Below are 21,718 nucleotides of genomic sequence, written 5' to 3' on the forward strand. Positions count from 1 at the left end.
TTAGCGGACCTTTTTTTTGGTTTTCATTTTTTTTTTTTAATAAAGCGGACCATTTGTTATTTGATCATCAATAAAGATTGGCGGTGGTTGAAGAGTGGTTATAACAGATGGTTTCTCTATGGCGGTGGTTATAACAGGCCAGATCAGATTAGCACTGGACATGGTCTGTGACGGTCCGATCTGGACTTATCCGGACGCAAAAGAATAAATATTTAAATTTCATCTTTAGGGACCATTTATCTATTCCAATGCTGAAATTAGTCAACTTAAAAATCAAAGAACATAAAGGAAAGAAACTAGCACTATTAGTATTTTGCTAATTCTTCATCTTATTTTTGGGGGGGATATATTTTAGAGTGTTTCACATTTGCTTTTTATCTTTAAATTGTTTTTTAGTGACAAACAAAAAGGATGAAGTAAAATATCATCATGGAATAAACTCTAACATAAGAAGCGCCACACATGTCGTGCAAAGAGGAGAAATTGGGCAGAGGATCTACCAGCTGTTGTGTTCCTTTTGAGAGAGACGCTGCAAAATTTGCTAAGAAGCCGGACATAAAAGTTCCTGTAGACAAAAAGAGGCTCAGACAATCTAATCCCTTGGAGAGAATTCGATTAATTGCGTCCACCACCAGCCAGCTTTGATTTATCTTTTAAATTGTCGATCATTATGCTTAAAACAAGCACTATGGGATCTTAGTATCATCTTCAAATCCGATAACAGTGCACAAAGCAAGCCGGGGGGGAGGAGTCCATTGGATGACAAAATTGAAGGGTCCTCCACTTAGGTAGCCAAGTCACAAAATTTGGATTTTGAAGTTGAAAAGAAACGCGTATATATTTCAAAATTATATAATACTTAATTCGTTTCCTATTCATGCAGAACTATTTCAATACCAGTGAAACAAAAACAAAACTAAACGATTTCACAGTCCAAACCCATAGTAACCAATCTCATAGTTTTTCCAGCAGTTGAAATTCCAACGAATGGGTTTCCAAAATGAGAGACGCCGTCATACCAGCAAAGGAAAAAAGGATCCCCATCGAGAGAAGCTGTTGCAGTGCCATCCATAATCTATTTATCAAACTCCCAGATGACGCCTCCATCCTCTGAAATTATTGACCACAAGACCTAAGAGTTTGTTGAAATTGCAAAATAATAGATAAAGTAGAAATGACACCACCAAGAATCTAAAATGCTCGCTATAATAACACAAATGGAAATGAGACTGCTTCCTCAAAGTTGCCAATGTTTTGAGGAGTTTAAGGCAATTTTTTTTCAAGGTGGGTTTTTCCCCCCAACTAAAACAAGTCATATCAATTCTAAACCATGAGAGATAAATTTGCTAGATGTAAATTCTAAACCATAAATCGCATTAAAAAAAAAAAGCCAACTAAGAACTATTCCAACTGCCTTTTCTTTTTCAAAATCCATTTTTTTGTTGTGCTGTGGGCAAGAAAAGTAAATTATGATACCTTTAACCTTCTTGTTTATCCAGGTCTCAAGTAGCATGCCGGCACCAATTCCACCAGCAATACATGACCCATAGAATGCAAAAGCAGAGGGTAGAGATCTTCGAGGAAGGAAATAATAATCTGGAATTTGCCTAATCTTTTTTGGTAGCCGTTTCTTTATGACTGGTTTAGCACCGGCACTCGGGTCCTTCTGCAATTCACCACCTATGGCTTTCCAGTCAACCCCCTTGAATGGATCTTTCGGCTCTTCAGTCCCCATGACCAAATGCCACTGTACTTTACAGATCAAACCTGAATCCAAAGCCACATATTCTATGCAGTGTAATTTCAAGAAACTGCTGTGAAATGGAAAATCAATAGAAAGAAAGAGACTGTATGATGTTCAGGAAGATTGAAAAGACAAGCACATGTGCACAACTGGGCGTTAAACATACATAATAACCATTTCCTTCTTCAAGAAAACATTCAACTTGCTCATTCAAAATAAATAAATAAACTCATTACCTTTTCCTTTTTGTTCTTTTATATTTAATTTCCTTAATTGAAAATTTGTAAAGCAAAAAGACACCAAAATCTTTTGTTAGTTTTCACTCTAAAGTCAGTTGTTTTCTTCACAATTGCTTCAGTGACACATTAATTATAGTTTATCACAAAGACTGACAGAGCCATGTCCCGTGGCTATACCAGCTTCATTTTTTGTCAATATCCACTCAATCATTGTCAACAACATCTGAAAACTCCTACGATTTCTATCTCAATGACAATGGCCTGTGACTTGTAATGGTTGAGCATTGCTGTTTCAGGTATTCAAAGAACATGCTACAAGTATAAACCTGAGTTTTGAGCTCAATATTTGCCTACGTTGCTAGTGATTTGAACCAGGAGTGCTCTTTGCTAAACAACAAATGTATATTATTTCATGTTTCGCCTATAATTGACATATCCCAGTCAACCTCTGTCCATGCAGAATGAATTTGATGAATCAGATCCCTTTTCTAAGTTATATGACCAGAAACAATAATTATTTAATCCTTAGTCTTTGCTGTTTATTTATTTGTGTTCCTAAATAGTATCTATGCGCTTTATTGCATGTTGAGCTCTCATAAACAATCAAAAGATAGAGTTATTTCACTTTTCTGCTTGGTGTGAGGCGAAATACTCCTTGGAGCACAAGGGAAATAACAAATTGGTATTGGGATGCTATGGTTTTGTAAATTAAAACATTTTGAAGGCTTTGGACAATAAGGGGAGACCTCTCAAAGGTCTTGATGCAGGTGAGATATAATTTGGGATGAGAAAATTAATGTTTCCCTCGCAATGGAATCGACAACACATGGTGTATGATGAATTGGCAATTGTATTTTCCTAGTCTTCATCTTCAAAACACACCTTCCAAACCCTAAATATTCTAAATCACAAAATTCAACTAACCGGATAATTAAATTCAAAATAAACCTCCCTTTCCTGAAAATACACTCGATTCAAATATAGTCCTAGAGCTTTCTTCTCAAAGTTGAAGCCTAAATTTCCAAACGAGAGTACAGAGCGGATAAAAAAAATGAAGATGAATTTAAGATGCAAGGAACTAGCGACGGACACGAGAGATTACCTCTAGAGTCACCGTCGTTGGAATCACCACTCACAGCCGCAAAAGAGTAAGCTAACAAAGAGATGGAGAAGAAGCAGAAGGGCTTAACGCTTAACGCACCGTTTCCGGAATCACTAAAACGCACCGTTTCCTTACACAATTTGACAATGGCAAAATGGTAATATCAAATTAAATGATGGGCCATGTAACTCTGTGAGTGGACGGAAGCGAATGTTGCCGTCGGACGAAGCAAAGGAGCGTTCTTGCACAAAGAAGAAAGCATAAAGGAGTATAGAAGAAGAGAGATCAAAAACAGAAAGCTCCATTGTGCGCATTGATGGATTTTGTATCTCTGTTTCTTCCCTTTTTCGTTCTGAAGTTCGTTATTAAATTAAAATACCCTAACTCCTTAATCATGAGAAGTCTCTTCCACGCAACCATTGTTCGCCACTACCACCACCATCATCACCACCATTGATCGACTCCTCTCTGTAACTTCCTCCTCCACCACCCGCCATATCATATCAGTTCCTTCTTCTATATCTCCACGCTTCTATTTTATCTCTTTTGATTATATATTTCTATTGCCAGTTCTTTTTCCATTGTCAAAGTAATTTCTTTTCTTTCAAATTTTATAGAATATCCGATCCATTACCCGGAATCTGCAACCCATATATTCTAGTTTCCTTTCATCCCTCAAGGAGAGCCGTCGATTTTCCGAAATATAAGCCTCTGGAACTGAATTGAGTAGTGAGAATAATTCAGATATCAACATGCCAGGGATGGTCTCAGCACAGACCCCTGCCAATGCAAAGCCATTACGCAGTTACTTCCGCGAAAACGACGTTAAAACGCCATCTCCGCTCCTAAAGCGAACCCCATCATCACCCTACTCGAACTCGCGAGCCTTACCCTCCAACAAAACCCCCGAGAAGCTCCCTATTGACGAGTCCTCTTTGGACAACCCGGATCTTGGTCCATTTCTGTTAAAACTCGCCCGGGACACTATTGCTTCCGGTGATAACCCGGATAAGGCCTTGGATTACGCTTCCCGTGCGTCCGTATCATTTGAACGATGCTCGGGTTCAGGTCTGGAGCTAAACATGAGCTTGCACGTCCTAGCAGCGATTTATTGCAGTTTGGGCCGGTTTGAGGAAGCGGTTCCTGTTCTGGAGCGTTCTATTGAGGTTCTGGACATCACTGACGGGTTGGATCATGCTTTGGCTAAGTTCACAGGGTATATGCAGCTTGGGGACACGTATTCTGCGCTGGGGCACCTGGATCGATCCATTTCGTGTTACGAGTCGGGTTTGAATGTCCAAATTGAGGCTCTCGGGGTTTTGGATCCCAGAGTTGCAGAGACATGCAGGTATATATATATATTATATATAATCTTTTGCTTTTCCATTTGGCCCTGCCTTGCTGGCCTTATTTAAAAGGCGCCACAACCTAGCTATAAGTTGCATATCTAACAGTGGGATAATGGACCCGCATGTTTATTGCATGAGTGAATGGATTTGGTCTATGCATTGGAATTTTTCTTGAAGATGAAGATCCTCTATTAAAGTTGTTACCTACCTTATTTCTTTTCAATTATAAAGTTAATTGGTGCTAAAATGTGAAACCTTTCTTGAAGAACCACTAATTGTGAAAATGACAGGTACTTAGCAGAGGCCCATGTTCAAGCAATGCAGTTTGATGAGGCAGAGAAGCTCTGCAAGAAGATCCTTGAAATTCACAGGAAGCATAGTCCACCAGCTTCCGTTGAAGAAGCAGCGGATCGCCGGCTTATGGCTCTTGTCTGTGAAGCAAAGGGAGACTATGAATCTGCCCTCGAGCACCTTGTCCTTGCAAGCATGTCCATGATTGCCACTGGTCAGGACAATGAAGTTGCTTCTATTGACATTTGCATTGGCAATATTTATGTTTCCCTTTGTCGATTTGATGAAGCAATTTTTTCCTACCAAAAAGCATTGACAGTTTTCAAATCTACCAAGGGTGACAATCATCCTGCTGTAGCGTCTGCCTTCATCCGCCTAGCAGATTTGTATTACAAGACAGGAAAGGCAAGGGAGTCCAAGTCCTACTGTGAGAATGCCTTGAGAATATATGCAAGACCAGCTCCTGAAACTGTACCTGAGGAGATTGCTGTTGGGTTGACAGAAATCTCTGCCATCTATGAATCTTTGAATGAACCTGAGGAGGCATTGAAGCTCCTGAACAAGGCAATGCAGTTGCTGGAAGACAGGCCTGGACAGCGTAGCACAATTGCAGGAATAGAAGCACAGATGGGAGTGATGTTTTACATGATTGGGAGGTATGGAGAAGCTCAAAGCTCTTTTGAGAGTGCTGTAGCAAAGCTTCGGGCCAGTGGAGAGAGTAAATCAGCCTTCTTTGGAATTGTGTTGAACCAGCTGGGATTGGCCAGTGTGCAACAGTACAAGATAGATAAGGCAGCTGAATTGTTTGAAGAAGCAAGGGAGATTTTAGAGCAAGAGTGCGGCTCGTGTCACTTGGATACTCTTGGAGTGTATAGCAATCTTGCTGCAACCTATGACGCAATGGGGAGGTGAGATTTCTCTTATCTTGTGCTTATTCTTTGTTTGGTTGTTTAACTCATACATTTGTTGTTTCTGTTCATCCTTACCGTGGTCATTGTTTGGTTTTAGCATCATGCCATTCATCATAAGAACCCTGTGCTTTGATATATCTTGCACAATAATTTTCAAGTGCTGAGTTCAGGGGAAAAAATAAATAAAGGAAACAACATCAAGTCTTTAAAAACACAGCTACAAGAACAAATATCTTCCTTATTCAGCCCCACAACAGGCCTGCATATCAACAAGGGAACATACTTTTCTGACCTTCCTCTCATGGTGTTCTAGGGATTTCATTGAAACTGTCTTTTCTTGGAAATTCATCAATTTGGGCATTTTTGGAAATGTATGCGATTGCAGTTGTCACCTGTGAATCATATATTTTCTTGTGTTGCATGTTGGCATTTGATCATATTATGGATTACAGAAAGGAGCGTCAGTGACACGAGTTTCAGAGGATTAACTAATTGTGGGAGTATGCATGTATTGGTTATATCGTGTATAATTCGTTTTGTGTGTCTTTTAAGCAAAGGTTAGTGTTTCTTGTGGTTGAGTGTTTTAATTTGTCATGAACCTGAGAACTGTTGTACTTTTACAGAGTAGGTGATGCAATTGAGATATTAGAGTACATCCTCAAGGTAAGAGAAGAAAAGCTGGGAACGGCAAATCCTGATGTGGATGATGAGAAGAAAAGATTAGCTGAGCTCTTAAAAGAAGCAGGAAGGGCAAGGATCAAGAGAGGAAAATCTCTTGAGCATCTTCTGGATTCCAACTCTGAAAGGAGGAAGAAGGACGTTACAAAGAGAAGATCTGGATTTGGTTTTAGGACTTGAATAAAAGTTGTCATCCTCAGGGTTTGCACTTCGTAATATATAGAAAATCCTTTGATGTTTCTTGAGTTCTCAATTTGTATTTCTGTTTCTTTCTTTACAATGTTCCATTTTTAATTTGAATACAACGCCCCCGCAATATATAGCGAAGAAAAATCTCAGTACACGTGTTGTTTGAACAATTCTAGTATGTGCTGTTTCGTAACTCGTAATGTGCTATTGCGAAGCAATTGCCCATGGCTGATCACCAGGTCCACCACAGTTCTCCGCTTGCAATGTCTGCTGTCTGTGATAATCACTCAAGTCACAAATAATAATAATAATAAAAATCTATAATCACTAATTATTTTTTCTTCATCTCAAAAAATCACTTATCCTATTCATCTACTCAACATTTAAGTTTACATACCACCATCATTCAACAAATTATCTCTTTATAACTGGTCAGTAATTCTAAATTGAACTCTTAACTATAAATTTTTCTTAACAAGAATTTTACCTAAAATTTTATTAGTAATAATAGTCTTTGAACTATTAATTCTATTTGAATAGAAATTTCAACCATCTATAAATTTTTTTATCAATGAGTTTTGACTCAACTTGCTCATAGAAAACGCCGGAAAATCGCTCTAACCATAATATGCAAGCAAATAGGTCTTGCAACAGAGGAGGATTTCAAACCCAAGAAACAGTCTGAGGCGCGTATTAACAACAGCAGCTTTAGCCATTCCCTCTGCAGTCCGCAGCCCCCATTATAATTTTTTTTTTAATGATCCCCCATTATAATTTAAAATGTTGTTTTTATATATTTCAAAAATTTACGTGTTTTATTTTTATCCTTAATATTTTTAAGTCGATTTACTGTTTTATAACGGTTATTTTCCTTCTATTAGCGCAAGGAAAAAAATTGGAAGCGAGGCAGATGATAGATACCGTTTAGAGAAAAAAAGAAGTAAAAAAGATCCCGCGAGTCGCGAACTGCGCATGTATAGGTCTAATTTCACTGTTGGCGCTCGCTGGCACCATAGCCAAAGCAAATGTCCGAAACAATGTCTTCTTGCCACTCAACCTCCACCATCGACCCTACTAATCATCTTCCTCTCTCTATCCTTAGATCCGACACCGTTCCACCCGCACCAACCCGATCTGGATCCACTATCGACTGGCTACCGGAATTTGCTGGTTACGCATGGATCGCCTATGGAGCCTCCTCCCTTCTGGTGATTTCTCACCTCCCATCTCCTCTCTCCTCCGACGAATCCCTGATCGGCCCTATTCTCCGGCAAGTTTTCGAGCTCTCTGGCGACCATTCATCTGCTGTCACTTCCGTTTCTTGGTCCCCAGTCACGCCGTCGATAGGAGAGCTTGCTGCTGCGTCAGACAGCTGCATCTACGTGTTCTCACATGATTCCCAAAGCTCCAAAGGTAATAACAAAGTTAGAGTTACAGTTATGCTTTACTTGAAATCAGTGGCCACATTTATAGAAACTAATTACGATAAACTTATTAAAGAAAAGGATGGCTAGTGATAGGGAATTGTGTAGAAATCATTTAGCTTAATTTATTGTCGTTCAGCGGGAAAAGCGAGTCCAAATATGATCTGAAGAGTTGAACTGGAGAACAGATAGAAGCCTGAGGATTTAATTCTTGGATGATAAAATTTTTCTTAATGAGTTTAGTTTAAAGATGATAGTATATATAGTCGACCCATGTCATCTTTAATCAGAGTGGGCCATTTCTATATTTCTAATATAGGTTGGATATCTCAAAATTCAATTTTCTTTCACTCATATTCAGGTTCTTTTTGTTGGAGCCAGAATGCAGTACTTTTACAGTGCACAAAGGTGGAAGCAATCAAATGGACTGGCTCCGGGGACGGAATAGTTTCTGGCGGAATTGATGTGATTTTGTGGAGAAGGAGAAACAGGTCATGGGAAATAGCTTGGAAGTTTAAGAGAGATGAGCCTCAAAATCTGGTTTCTGCAACCTGGTCAATTGAGGGACCCTCAGCAACTGCTGCCCGTCCAAATAACCTGCTTATTAAAGAATCTAGCAGTGAGAGCAAATGTGTGCTAGTATGTTATGGCGACAGTATATCTGAATATGAAAAATTTGAGCTGCGACATCCTCAGCCTGTCCTGATGATTCAGTGGAGGCCACCAACAGAAAGACAACCACAAAGAGATGCAAAATATTTGGTACGGAATATGCTATTAACTTGCTGCCTAGATGGAACTGCAAGGCTGTGGACTGAGGTAGACAATGGAAAGGTCAGAAAGTTTGGCAAGGAAAATAATGATCGCAAAACAACAAGGAAATTCTTTTGTGTTGCTGCTGTAATTGAGATTAACCAGGTGTTGAATGGTAATTTGGGCATGGATATATTTTTGAACTGGGCAATAGAAAGTAGAGGTATATACAGAACTGGAGAAGACATTAATCAGTTCTTCTCCACTGAAAGGTATAGGCATGGAGTTGGCAGATGTGAGTGGTTAATTGGGTTTGGTCCAGGAACTGTAATCACTTTTTGGGCCGTGCATTGCCTTGATGATGTCTCACCCATGAGGTTCCCTCGTGTTACACTATGGAAGAGACAAGAACTGCATGGAGCTGATTTTTCAAAATTTAAGGATTCTTTACTTCTTAATAAGGTCATTATCTTGAGGAACTGCTTGTCTGGTCCACCTGAAATATGCTCTTTGGTTCATTTATTACCTTGTAATTCCTTGATTTGGTCTCTGTTGCATACTCAAAGATCTGGTGATGATGAGAACTCATTAGTGAACAGTTCCACAATATACAAGTACTCATCATGTTCAGCTGTTCAAAATGGTGGACATGGTGGAAAAATTTTAGAAGTTGCTATGCATCCTTATATTTATGAACTTCAATTAGCTGCTTCTTTGGACTCTAATGGGTTGATTCTATTTTGGTTTGTATCAACCATGTCAAACTGCAATCCAGAACTTTCAACATTGACTCCCACATGGAAAATTTGTGGGAAATTTGCAACTCATGATTCATTTTCCAAGTATACAAGCTTGAAGTGGTCACCTTCTGTTTCAGATGAAGACCGTGTACTTCTTATGGGACATGTTGGGGGGATAGATTGCTTTGTAGTTAAGCTTTCTCAAATTGAAGGAGGAGAAGACATAATATGTCATTTTATATGCACCATACCTCTAACAGGTCATGGTCCTTACGAGGATAATGTCCTCAATATCTTTGCAATACCCCTTCCTTCTACCTGTAACAAGACATTTAGGTACAATAAATTTATGCTTTTGGGGGTATCGATGAAAAGCTTTGAAGCTTTATCATGGGAGGTCACTTTACATTCCTATGACTTACCAGAGAGTACCTGTGGATGTAATTTTGATGATCAAAACAGTCATAGATTCACATGGAAATTTGAAAATACTTTTGCCAATAAAAGATACTGTCTTGGTGTTAACCCTTGCTCATCTCAGTTTCCGGAGCCTTATTCTCATGATCAGATTACTAGTTTTTCTATGGTAGGTCCAGGTAACTTGATTCCTACGCATGAAAAACTTGAATTTGACAGAGATAGTTGCTGCAGTGTCCCTGCCTATATTATGGCTACAGGCTTCTCTGATGGTAGCTTGAAACTGTGGAGAAGTAACCCTTCTAAATTGCCAACCCCTCACAATCAGATACCATGGGAACTTGTAGGTAAATTTGTTGCACATCAAGGCCCTGTTAATTCTATATGTTTGACCGACTGTGGTCAGAAGATTGCTACCATCTCTGCAGGGAGTAACACAGATGGCACTAGCATTCTTCATATTTGGGGCAGCATAAACCTTATAGGAGCTGGAAGTTTTGTGTTGGAAGATATATTATCCATTGATGGAGATGTTGTGGCTTTAAAGTGGTTAGCTTTAGGTAATGGTCAGTTATTTCTTGGGGTTTGCACACACAATAATTTGCAGGTATATGCTCAGAAGCATTCTGGTGGTCAGACAGTAGTGAACCTTGGAAAATCTTTGAACCTGAAAAATTGGTCTTGTATTGCAGTTACTTATACTTTGCCTGCTATTCATGACTTGCTTTGGGGGCCGCAGGCTGCAGCTATTATTGTTCATGATGATTACTTTAGTCTATTTAGTCAGTGGTTGTTTCTTGTAGATGATGAACAACAGGCCAAATGCCATCCAAATTTTATTGGGGAGGATGGTGAAGGTGCAAAAGATAAATGCACTCCTTTGTCAATATTCACTGATCTGGATAGCATCAGCGATCTCAGGAAATCATCACTTCCCATAAAGATTAAAGATAATATTGATTTCCTATCAAGCAGTGGTCAGCTAAAACATGGTTCACATAACTTGCTTGGTTTTTGGAGCCTGGTAGAAATAGCAGAGAAGTTAGTGAGAACTTTACCTGTTTATCATCCTGAGGCTCTCCTTATGAATTTATATTCAGGTATCTTAGGATAGTAATTTACTTGTTTTCAAATTTTGTAACATTAAGCTATTTCATTTTCATGGATAATTTCAACAAATGTTACCTGTCTATTTGAGTTTGCAGTTTCTGTGCCCCTTGTACAGGCAATGCTGTATTGCTTACTCTTTGTCATTTCTAATGTGTTTAGGCAACTGGAAACGTGCATATGTATCTTTGAGGCATCTTGTTGAATATCTTACTTCTGCTCATGCTTCTGAGAAAAAATGTAGTTCTGGAAAGAAATGGCATATTGTTCCACAGATTTCTTTATCGAACTATTTTGAAGGACCTATCTTGAAAGATTCAATGAATAAAGGTTTTCAATGGAGTGCTGATGCTTCAGCTTCACAGATTTTTGTGTATGACACTGTGTCCAATGACTCCAATCATTTGTTTACTTCATCTACAACATCTGAGCTTTGTGGTTTTGTGGAGCCTATTGAGAACATGTATGAGTTAGCAGATTTAACTAATATTGAGAAGTTGCAAATTCTTGCTATTATAGATCTTCTCACTGAAATTCAGCAATCTGCTTCTGCCTACGAAAATCTTGATGAACCTGGCCAAAGGTACCTTTGAATTTGGTTGGTTAACTACTTTGGATGTTGTTTCTTTGCCTGCCTTGGTCATCTTATTGCCATTTCTTGGGGTTTTGGTGGCAATAGTCAGTCTGGTTCTTGGGTTCAAATATTACCTAGCACAAGAGACCGCGGTCTTTAGTGGAGTTATTTTGTAAGATACCAGTAGCATGTGATGTTTAAATATCAAGACTGAAGAGAATACAAAATATTAATGGTTCATTGCAGGAGGGAAAGCTTATACTATTTTTAGCACTTGTGAAATGATTCCAGCTTTTTATTCATGTTATTCTAAAGCTTTTGGCACTATTACAGTTCATTATTTCTGATATTGATCCCCTTTATTTTGTATCTTTCAAGGTTTTGGGTTGCTTTAAGGTTTCAACAATTACATTATTGTCGAGGCTTTGGTAGGGCACCATCGGTGGAAGAATTGGTTGTTGACACTAGACTAATGAGTTGGGCCTTCCACTCTGACTGTCAGGAAACTTTGATGAGTTCTTTTCTTCCCAGTGAACCAACCTGGAAAGAAATGCAGACTCTTGGAGTTGGATTTTGGTTTACCAATGTTGCACAACTACGCACAAGGGTAATACTTTGAGATATTATTATCTCCATTTTTCGTTTTAGGAAAACGACTTTTCTCATTGTTTAGTTGTAAGAGAAGGTTCTATCATCTATTGTAGCATTGCTCGGTTCAGGATATTGGTTATGGGAATTGGAAATAGCTACAGTAGAACATGTGAAGTTGTGAACCATCAAAGCGCCTTGTCAGCCTTAAATCTCTCAGAAGTAACTGGAATTGTAGATAATGTTTGTCCAGGCAATAATGGACAATGTCTTAGCAATGTAATTCTGGAAAGTAATCCGAATGCTTCTTTGCTAATTGGAATCAAATGAAGTTGCACACAAACTAGTGCACTACCATGGTGGTGAATATCCATTACATAATGCAAGTTTACTGAACCATACAGTTGTAGTAAGGTAAGACAGGTTAACCCACCAGGCTATTACTCCTTTATGGTTAAAAAATTTCAAGCAATAGATGAACTTTAGGGTTCAAATTTAATTGAGGGGGCTGTTTTTGGTTGAGAAATTGAATTGTGGATTCAAAATTACTAGCAATAGTTGAATTTTAGGATTCAAAAAAGGAGAGAGGTTATGAACATTACCTGCCCTCTGTGCGTGTGTATCAAACACAGAAAGGTTGTCCATCATGGGATAAACCCAATTTTCTATATGAGAAAATGGATATTGTGCTAAAGGCCTTCAAACCAGGATTTCTCTGTACGGGTAGTTAGAAATTGATGCCATTGTTTTTGGTTTTGTTTTTGACGGAATTCTATGACTATGTTGGTCCACGTTCAATAAGAAGAGCAGTCTTCAAAAGCTTTTTTTTTGCATGGCATTTTTCTTTTTCTTTTATCTTTCTTTCCCCTTTAGTCCATCAGTTTAGTAACTCTACTTGTTGTAAGTTTCATGTGCTTTATGGCTGCAAATTCTTCCTTAGCACTATACTTTGAACGGCCACTGTTGCAAGTAAATCATTTTCTGATTAAGCAACTGCTTTAATTTTCTCTGGACAATTTTGTTTTTGGAAGGAAAATTTTCTGCTTCTGGAACATATTATTTGGGAACTGTAATGATTGAAATATGTAATCATATCCCTAATTCCCAGTCTGTTGTCTTTGATTATGACTGTCTGATGAACAATTTCTGGACCAAGCTCCATGTTTTTTAAAATAAGGTTTTTTTTTCTAGAATATTTATACTGGTTGGTATATTGTAGGTGGAAAAATTAGCAAGAAAGCAGTATCTAAGAAAGAGAGATCCCAAAGATTGTGCCCTTTTATACATTGCATTGAATAGACTTCAAGTCTTGGCTGGTCTTTTTAAAATCAGCAAAGATGAAAAGGACAAACCCTTGGTGGGATTTCTTTCTCGCAATTTTCAGGTATGTGCAAATACAGGAAGCTCGTGATTTACTTGTCAGAATGATTTAAAAATTAGTTGTGGATGGGGAAAAAAGAAAAAAGAAAAAGATCATCAAAGGCTTCTTTTTTTTTTTTTTTTAACTCTCTTTTCTTTGTGAAGACAGTTTGTCACCAACATGCAACATTTTTCTTGTTATCAGTTGTTGCCATAACATGAGAATTTGGATAAACAGTTGGCTGTATGTCTCCAACTATGTTCAAGATGCAAAGAGACAACTAATCCCAAATGGAAATACACTGATAGTCGTTTTTGTTTTTTATTTCTTTCCAGTTGCAAGTTCAGTTACCTGTTAACTCTTTTTAGTTTCTATGTTCATTACACTTCATCACCACTGGAAAAATGTCATCGAATTTTTTATTTAATTATTGCTACAGGAGGAGAAAAATAAAGCAGCTGCTTTAAAAAATGCTTACGTCTTAATGGGAAAACATCAACTGGAGCTAGCTATTGCTTTCTTTCTACTTGGAGGTGATAATTATTCTGCAATCACTGTTTGTGCAAAGAATCTTGGAGATGAACAACTTGCATTGATCATTTGCCACCTTGTTGAGGGTCAAGGTGGACCATTAGAACATCACTTAATCACCAAGTTTATGCTTCCATCTGCAGCTGAGAGAGGCGATTACTGGCTTGCAAGCCTGCTTGAGGTTTCTGGACTCTGAATATTTTGACCTCTCATCTCTCTCTCTCTCTCTCTCTCTCTCTCTGTAACTTACAGAAACTCTTTTTGGTTTGCAGTGGGAACTGGGCAATTACTTGCAATCTTTTCTATGCATGCTTGGTTTCCAAACTAGTTCTGTGATTGACAAATATGCTGTTTCATCCAATCACGCTGCTTTTATGGATCCCCATATTGGTCTGCACTGCCTCAAATTAGCAAGCAAAAGTTGCATGAGAAATGCCGTAGGGGAGCAAAATGCTTCAGTTCTCAGTAGGTTGGCAACTTTTATGGTGGCTACTGCCTTCTGTAGAAGTGGGCTTCCTGTAAGTTTCATTTATATTTCATTTTGTGGAATTTGGACAATATATGAAAATTAAATATCACCAAATGGATCCCCGAATAACATTTCTCTCTCTCTTGTTTTTTTTTTTTCTTTTTTTTTGGGGCGTGGGGAGGTTTACATCTAGGAAGTCTATTAGAGTCTTCAAGGAGCTTTAAGTCTATTAGAGTCTTCAAGGAGCTTTCAAACATTCATTACATTGATATATATCATCCAGAAAGAGCTAGGAAGTTTGAAATTCCAAAAAGCTGCGAGATGCTTATTAAAATCTTACAAGTCCAATAGCTGCTGCAGCGTAAAGTTTGAATGATTCTTTACTTTCTAGTTTGCTCACACATCTATCTCATAATGTTTCTACCAGAAGATACGACTAATTTTCATAATCATGTTGTTATAAAGGTTACAATTTTTGTGTACATGATTGCATGTGCAAATATTTTTCAGTGTGCTCCTAATTATAAATGTGAATGATATTTCTTAATTCCAGCTTGAAGCTTTAGAGTGCCTCTCATCTTCCTCCAGCATTTCTGGGAGTATGGATCAAGGGAGTATATCAGATGTTGATCATTCTCAAATTCTACATGGAATTTTAAAGCCAGCTGCTAGTGATTCGCTTAATTGGTTGTCAGGCAATGTGGCTTTGCATTTGGAGTCCTGTACTAAATTAGATTTGGCTCTTCAGTATTTCTCAAAATTGATGAGGGAGCATCCTAGTTGGCCTGACTCTAACTTAGGATCCATTCAACTGTCCGCATGCTTCAGGGATTGTGAGATCCATCAATATGAAGAATTACAAAAAAAGTTTCAAGAAAATTTTTATACAGGACTTTCAAAGTTTGGGCAGAAGTTTTCAGTAGCTTCTCCTCACCTAATCAAAATGGTAAAGTAGTTTATGGACTATAATGCTCAGTGGTGGAGCTATAAATTTGTGTTGGGGTTGTGGGCTTTGAGGGGGAGGGTTAGAATGTTTCCCCTAAGAAGTTAGACAATTGGGGGGAGTTATCTTGCTAATACAAGCATCATGTTCCTTACTAAAAAACTAATCCTAACATATAAAGAGAAGATCTGATCACATGGGGATTATAATAGACACATGCCACAATACCAAAATGCTGCATATTCTCCATGCATGTTTAATTAGATTCTGAATAACACTGGAGCTCTTATATTGTAAATTGATGTTTTTAGAGGCTTGAGAAAATGAAGAATCCTCCAAGTTACTGAGACCTAGAAAAAATTCTGAGGGATAAGAAAATGGAATAAGAAAGAACTAGAGAGACCAATGTTGTGCTTGGGGAGGGGAGAATTAACATAGCACATGAGTGAGACTGAGATGGTGAATTAACATGAAAAGTGGGGGAATTTATGTACTGTGTATTATCATATTATCACATGAGTATGATCTGGACAAAACTTGTGATGGGGGGAGGTGCGTGTAATATAGAGTAAGAGAACAACCCTTCCCCCCCCCCCCCCCACCCGCAGCTCCACTATTGGTAAAGCTATTGCTTTGTAGTTAACCTGAGCTTGTACTTTCCAACTTTTTGTTGTCCAATAGTGGATTCTTATTGTTTATTTCTGTTTTGCAGATTTTGGTCTGGTTGTGCAATAATGGATTACTGTTTATTGGATATGATATATTACTCTGCTATGCTTCTGTAGATCACTCAAAAGATGAGAGCCATCCTGTTGGCAATTTAGTCTTGTATCCTCTTCTCCATAAGCCACTTTTGAAATCCATTCAAGATATTTCACTTTTACTTTCACGGTTTATTGTCTCCTGTAATATAACTTGCCTGCAACAAAAATCATGTGATATTGAGAATGATGTGTCTGGTGAAGTTAGATCCACATGGTCCAATACTCGGGGGCATTTCTTTCAAGGTATCATGCCAATGTTGTGGAGTTTAAGAAGTGCTATGAGGATAAATTGTTGCTTCTTATCTGAGGATGTGACTGCAAGGTCCCTTGTTATCCTTGATTTATATGAATTTTATGTACATTTTGCATCTGCTTGGCTTAAGAAAAATTCGAAAGGTCTCTTGTTGATGGTGCAGCCACTCTTGATCACTTGTACCAATGGGCATATCCCATATGAAGTTGATATGTCAAATCTCAAAAACATCCTTTACCATATTGCAGAGTTGTTGGCTAGTGATTTGTCTGTGGATGATGCAGGATCAGGGCATGCAATTACCAAAAATGACCCATGTAAACTGGACAGAGGAGCAACACGCTCATTTTCAGAAGATGAGAAATGGCATATTATAGGGGCTTGTTTGTGGCAGCACATGTCCAGATTTGTGAAACATAAGCTGCATTCGCTATCCATTAATCTTGAAGATATATGCTTCTCTGGAGCTTCCCATGGCATAACAGAACAAGTTGTATCATTCTCACAGATATTATCTAAGTTACTGATGGCCACACTCGTACATGTTTCATCTTATCATGTGAAAGTGTTTGGCTCATCCCTGCTACTGAAGCTAGAGAATAGATTTAACATACCAACTCTTGCATGGCTACGAGAGTCTAGTCCATCTCAAGCCAAAGTCCTCTATCAGGATGCAAGCGCAGACATAGTGAACAGCAGAGATGAATTATCAACTTTTGACATATTATGGGCCACCTGTGCCGACCCTAGCATAATAAGAGAAGGTTTTGCGCAAGAAAAGATAAATTGGCCACAATTTGTCAATCACAGATCCTCTGAAGACTGGAGTGATTTATATAAGAGCATCAGAGAGGACCATGAAACCAAGGAAGTTCTAGATCATGAAGTGAGGTTAGGCAATAATCCTGTCAGTGATGAAGTTGGATCACCTGCTAAGGGTTTATTTAAGGGTGGCCGAGCTTTTCTAACTTCATGGCAGAAGGACTCAACCAATGCCAGGGAGGTGACACATTTCCAAACTGCTAAAGAAATATTTAAGAGAGACGGAGAGCTGTTGGAGGTATTTCTTTGGATTCATATTTTATCCTTCCTATCTGGACGCCCTTTCTAAAAGACTCCCATTCATTTGAAGGAATTTTATTTTACATTTCAAAAGTGAATGTCTCCAATGATTTCCAATATATTTGACAGTTCTTAATTCTTTAACTTTGAGCAGGCACTCTGTATTAATTCTGTCAGCGAAGGGCAAGCTGCAATTTCCAGCAACAGAAAGGTTAATTTCACATATTTTCAAAATCTCATTCATGTTAACTAGATGATAGCTTCAAACTTCTGTCATTCTAATGTTGAAGTCTATTTTACACAGGGCATAATTTTCTTTAATTGGGAAGATGGGATTCCTTCTGCAGATCAATCAGAATATATCTGGGCTAATGCTGATTGGCCACCAAATGGTTGGGCAGGTGCTGAATCAACTCCAATTCCAACTTATGTTTCTCCAGGTGTTGGTCTTGGGAGCAAGAAAGGAGCACACCTTGGGTTGGGTGGGGCAACCCTTGGCATGGGTTCTTTAGCAAGACCAAGGAAAGAATTGACAGGTGGTGGAGCATTTGGTATTCCAGGTTATGCTGGTATTGGTGCCTCTGGCTTAGGTTGGGAAGTACAGGATGAATTTGAGGAGTTTGTTGACCCACCAGCTACCATGGAAAATATAAGTACAAGGGCTTTCTCTAGTCACCCGTCAAGACCCTTTTTTTTGGTTGGTTCCAGCAATACACACATTTACTTGTGGGAGGTATGAGACTTTGACCGTTAGAAGATTGATATTGTTTTTATAGTGTTGCACATATAAAAAGCTTCTATATGGCAGTTGCTTCTACTTTCTTCCAGGGATACCTTTATTTCATTTTTCTACTCAGTGGACCAGAGACGAACTCTTTCTAATTCTTCTCTGAACAATAAAAAATTTCTTAAAAAAAAGAAAAAAGAAAACTAGTTTTTTTATTTAATTCAACCTGATAGTTATTCAAATAGTATTAGATAGTATGGAGAATTTTTTTTTCCTTGTTTATTCTGGCTTACACTAGTAAAATGATGTTGATGACTTCATCTGTGATAACACTGTATTCACTTTGCTAAACCAGTATTTTGCTATGTTAAATACATCTATCAACTCAAGGTCCATTTCTAAAGTGACCGAATAACTGGAATGATGCAGTTGAAATGGTATATGCATGGGAAGTCATTTCTTATTTTTCATTCACTGACACTACTATTTTAACAAACCATGAAGTCATCATTCATGCAAAATCAAGGAGAAAGCCTCAAAAGTCTCCTCAAATGAAAATAACCAATGAACATTTGATGTTTGAATCATGCAATGCCAAGAAGATTGTGAATGTTTTCTATCTCTTGCTGCCAGTTGTCAATGTGCAAAGCATGCTGATAAAATATGATGTTGAAATGAGCAGTTTGGTAAGGACAAAGCTACTGCAACTTATGGTGTTCTCCCTGCTGCAAATGTTCCTCCGCCATTTGCCCTTGCATCAATATCGGCTTTGCAGTTTGACCACTGTGGACACAGATTCGCTACAGCTGCATTAGATGGAACTGTATGCACATGGCAGCTTGAGGTTGGAGGAAGAAGCAACATCCGCCCAACAGAATCATCTCTCTGCTTTAACGGCCATGCATCGTATGTGTTCTCTTATTTTTTACTCTCCTGGGCAATTATATTATTTTTATCCCTTTCTGGATTTGGGGAAAATGTAGTAGTTGTTGGAACTGATTCAAAATTCTGCTTGGTAAAAGAAATATTTTGGTTCTACAAAAAATGATGGAAATGAACATCCTTAGAACTCTTGGGAGTGTCTCAGACAACTTATGTTATCTTCTTTTATTCCTTGATGGATTGATTTTGTACTTGTACAGAAAGGTGAGAAGAATGTTGCCACAGTTAGCTTTTACAACCATAGTGGTTAAACTAGATGCATGTATGAGGGATCAGTGTACTCTGCATATATACAGTTGGAATCTTCACATTGTTAAAGTTGTTATATATGGTGCATCATGTTTAGTGCATTTGTCGAAGTTGGAACGTACTTAAATAATCTGCATAGTGGTTAATATAAGTGCATTTGCAGGGATGTCACATATGTTACCTCAAGTGGATCAGTTGTTGCTACTGCTGGGCACAGCTCCAATGGTGCTAATGTAGTTGTCTGGGATACATTGGCTCCACCCACAACGTCGCAGGCTTCAATTATTTGTCATGAAGGTTTTGTTCTTCTAATCTCAAACTGCATTTGGCAAAATTGCATGCAGCATGCAATTTGTTTACTCTCAAAATTCTGCCTTCTGGATTTCACTACATGATTACTCGCAAAACACAGCATGCAAGTCTCAGTCAATGTTTAGAGACTTTGTTTAAGTGAAAAATAGCATGAGTTGGTATGCTGATCTCACAATGACCAAGAATTGTGAGGTCAGGTCATGCAAAGTGACTGACTAACCAAAGCTGCATTAATGATGAAGGTTAATATGTTGACTATATACAATCTCAATTTTGCTTGTGTAGTTGTTCATTAAGGACTAGATACTCTTCCATCCGTAATAACACCAACCTTTGTGCATGTGTCTGAAGGTGGTGCCCGCTCCATTTCAGTGTTCGATCATGATATTGAAAGTAATTCCATATCTCCTCTTATTGTAACCGGTGGTAGAGGTGGTGATGTTGGACTGCATGACTTTCGATACATAGCAACTGGAAGGACTAAAAGGCATAGGCATTTTGATAATTGTGATGGAAGAAGCAATATGCCTTCTAATATGGACTTGCAAGCAGGGGTTGGTGAGAAAGTGGGTGACCACAATCAGAATGGGATGCTTTGGTACATACCAAAGGCTCACTTAGGTATGTATGCTTTACTTTGAGAGTGGTAACAAACTGCATACAATTTTAATTTATTCATCTAACAAAAGTAAATAATCTGATTTCAGGAAGTGTCACCAAAATAACCACCATCCCTCATACCAGCTTATTCTTAACTGGAAGCAAAGATGGGGATGTTAAACTTTGGGATGCCAAAGCAGCCAAACTGGTTTATCATTGGCCCAAGTTGCATGAAAGGCGCACCTTTTTGCGACCAAGCTCACGTGGTTTTGGAGGAGTTGTTAAGGTAACAATTTCTATGGTATTTTTAGTGGATAATAAGAATTTTGTTTCATCTCATTTGGGAATTATTTTTAGACATGCTTGTGGCTGAAGCATTACCACATTGAACTATGGCAGGTTGCAGTAACTGACATACAAGTTGTTTCTCATGGTTTTCTTACTTGTGGTGGGGATGGCTTGGTAAAGTTCCTTCAGATTAAAGATAACCAACATGAAAAGTTCAACTAAGCGGTTCATGAATCCGACTCCCAGTGGAAGCTTGGTGCAATTTTCCCATCACAGACTCATACTTGATCAACAGTAAAAATCCAGAACACATGAATTGCATTGAATGAGACGGAATTTGGGTCATTTTATTAGATCCTTCTATTACCTTGTCTACATCAAGTGCAAACGATTCTGAGGGCTAGTGAAATCCACCGGCTGCAACCCCGATATTGTTTTTCACACATGATTTATCAAGTATCTTATTGAATTTATTGTTAAGTCCAGCGTTTCCGAACCGGACGAAATCAGTCACGTCAACCGTTGCTGTTGGTTGTTGATGTGTCTAGGCATCCTCATTTTCTGCTTGAAGGAGTTGTCCAAGATTGGCTAACATCAATGCCCAGATAGATAATCATCATTGTATATATTTTGAGGTCAGCTATTTTCTGCGTGATGTTAAAAATGGCAGAATCGGTTTACAGTTGTTTTTTATTGCTCTTTTATATATTTCCCTCTATATATATTTTTTGTAATTTTCTCTGTACATTTGTAATCAGGAAGCAGTGGGATTTTTCTTTTTCCCAGTCGAAAGTTGACATATTTTGAGGCATTCTTTTCCCTTTTGTCACATTGGATTTTGTGAACACCATGATGTAATGATATTAATGGATTGTGATAGTTCCAAAGGAAGAAGTGATGCATCAAAATTTCATCTGAAGCGGAAGAGCTTTTGTTTGGCATATACCAACTTAAGAATTTTGCAAGCAATTGATTTCTTTTTTACCAATTATATTGATTGAAATAATTGAATGTAATGTTTTTTAACTTGAAAAAAAATCATCTTAATAAAATTTAAAATCTAGCATGATAGATTTATTTGAATTTTTTTCTTAAAAAACGAATCAACAAAA

The 21,718-nt window shown here is 38.1% G+C and overlaps 3 protein-coding genes across 9 annotated transcripts; 2 read left to right on the forward strand and 1 right to left on the reverse strand.

Moving 5' to 3' along the window:
• Window positions 1–819: 819 nt before the first annotated feature.
• LOC110614468 lies at window positions 820–3,220 on the reverse strand. Of its 2 annotated transcripts, none has more exons than XM_021756007.2 (3): window positions 3,086–3,220; window positions 1,477–1,767; window positions 820–1,110 (listed from the first exon to the last, which is right to left on the reverse strand). In XM_021756007.2, the coding sequence occupies exons 2-3, from the start codon at window positions 1,733–1,735 to the stop codon at window positions 1,076–1,078; spliced, it is 294 nt and encodes a 97-aa protein (XP_021611699.1). In that variant the 5' UTR covers window positions 1,736–1,767; window positions 3,086–3,220; the 3' UTR covers window positions 820–1,075. The 2 variants fall into 2 exon arrangements, with proteins under 2 accessions (XP_021611699.1, XP_021611708.1); XM_021756016.2 differs by having other exon boundaries at window positions 1,477–1,788; window positions 3,086–3,212.
• Window positions 3,221–3,243: 23 nt separating this feature from the next.
• LOC110614395 (protein KINESIN LIGHT CHAIN-RELATED 1) lies at window positions 3,244–6,667 on the forward strand. The gene is made up of 3 exons (XM_021755919.2): window positions 3,244–4,433; window positions 4,725–5,633; window positions 6,260–6,667. Exons 1-3 carry the CDS (start codon window positions 3,838–3,840, stop codon window positions 6,492–6,494), a joined length of 1,740 nt encoding a protein of 579 aa, XP_021611611.1. The 5' UTR covers window positions 3,244–3,837; the 3' UTR covers window positions 6,495–6,667.
• Window positions 6,668–7,403: 736 nt separating this feature from the next.
• Window positions 7,404–21,435, forward strand: LOC110614337. 6 transcript variants are annotated; one of them, XM_043948862.1, is made up of 17 exons: window positions 7,408–7,916; window positions 8,289–10,937; window positions 11,107–11,527; window positions 11,897–12,125; window positions 13,326–13,490; window positions 13,906–14,178; window positions 14,270–14,515; window positions 15,020–15,412; window positions 16,122–16,416; window positions 16,711–17,486; window positions 17,643–17,699; window positions 17,793–18,221; window positions 18,898–19,121; window positions 19,570–19,703; window positions 20,070–20,339; window positions 20,426–20,604; window positions 20,718–21,435. In XM_043948862.1, exons 1-17 carry the CDS (start codon window positions 7,529–7,531, stop codon window positions 20,826–20,828), a joined length of 7,239 nt encoding a protein of 2,412 aa, XP_043804797.1. In that variant the 5' UTR covers window positions 7,408–7,528; the 3' UTR covers window positions 20,829–21,435. The 6 variants fall into 6 exon arrangements, 5 of the variants coding, with proteins under 5 accessions (XP_021611569.1, XP_043804800.1, XP_043804797.1 ...); XM_021755856.2 differs by having other exon boundaries at window positions 16,122–17,486; XM_021755863.2 differs by having other exon boundaries at window positions 7,752–7,916; window positions 8,309–10,937; window positions 16,122–17,486.
• The last annotated feature ends 283 nt before the right edge of the window (window positions 21,436–21,718 follow it).

This window comes from Manihot esculenta, chromosome 1 (assembly GCF_001659605.2).
Source record: "Manihot esculenta cultivar AM560-2 chromosome 1, M.esculenta_v8, whole genome shotgun sequence".
NCBI lineage: Eukaryota > Viridiplantae > Streptophyta > Magnoliopsida > Malpighiales > Euphorbiaceae > Manihot > Manihot esculenta.

What these genes read in the sequence shown, in the direction of transcription:
- LOC110614337 (XM_021755856.2), top strand. Translation starts at nt 7,529, where the DNA reads ATGTCCGAAACAATGTCTTCTTGCCACTCAACCTCCACCATCGACCCT. An exon ending in CCTTATGAATTTATATTCAG is followed by an intron (nt 10,938 to 11,106) that starts GTATCTTAGGAT and finishes TAATGTGTTTAG; the next exon opens with GCAACTGGAAACGTGCATAT. An exon ending in GGCTTGCAAGCCTGCTTGAG is followed by an intron (nt 14,179 to 14,269) that starts GTTTCTGGACTC and finishes TTTGGTTTGCAG; the next exon opens with TGGGAACTGGGCAATTACTT.
- LOC110614468 (XM_021756007.2), bottom strand. Translation starts at nt 1,735, where the DNA reads ATGGGGACTGAAGAGCCGAAAGATCCATTCAAGGGGGTTGACTGGAAA. An exon ending in GATAAACAAGAAGGTTAAAG is followed by an intron (nt 1,111 to 1,476) that starts GTATCATAATTT and finishes CAATAATTTCAG; the next exon opens with AGGATGGAGGCGTCATCTGG.
- LOC110614395 (XM_021755919.2), top strand. Translation starts at nt 3,838, where the DNA reads ATGCCAGGGATGGTCTCAGCACAGACCCCTGCCAATGCAAAGCCATTA. An exon ending in AGAGTTGCAGAGACATGCAG is followed by an intron (nt 4,434 to 4,724) that starts GTATATATATAT and finishes TGAAAATGACAG; the next exon opens with GTACTTAGCAGAGGCCCATG. An exon ending in ACCTATGACGCAATGGGGAG is followed by an intron (nt 5,634 to 6,259) that starts GTGAGATTTCTC and finishes GTACTTTTACAG; the next exon opens with AGTAGGTGATGCAATTGAGA.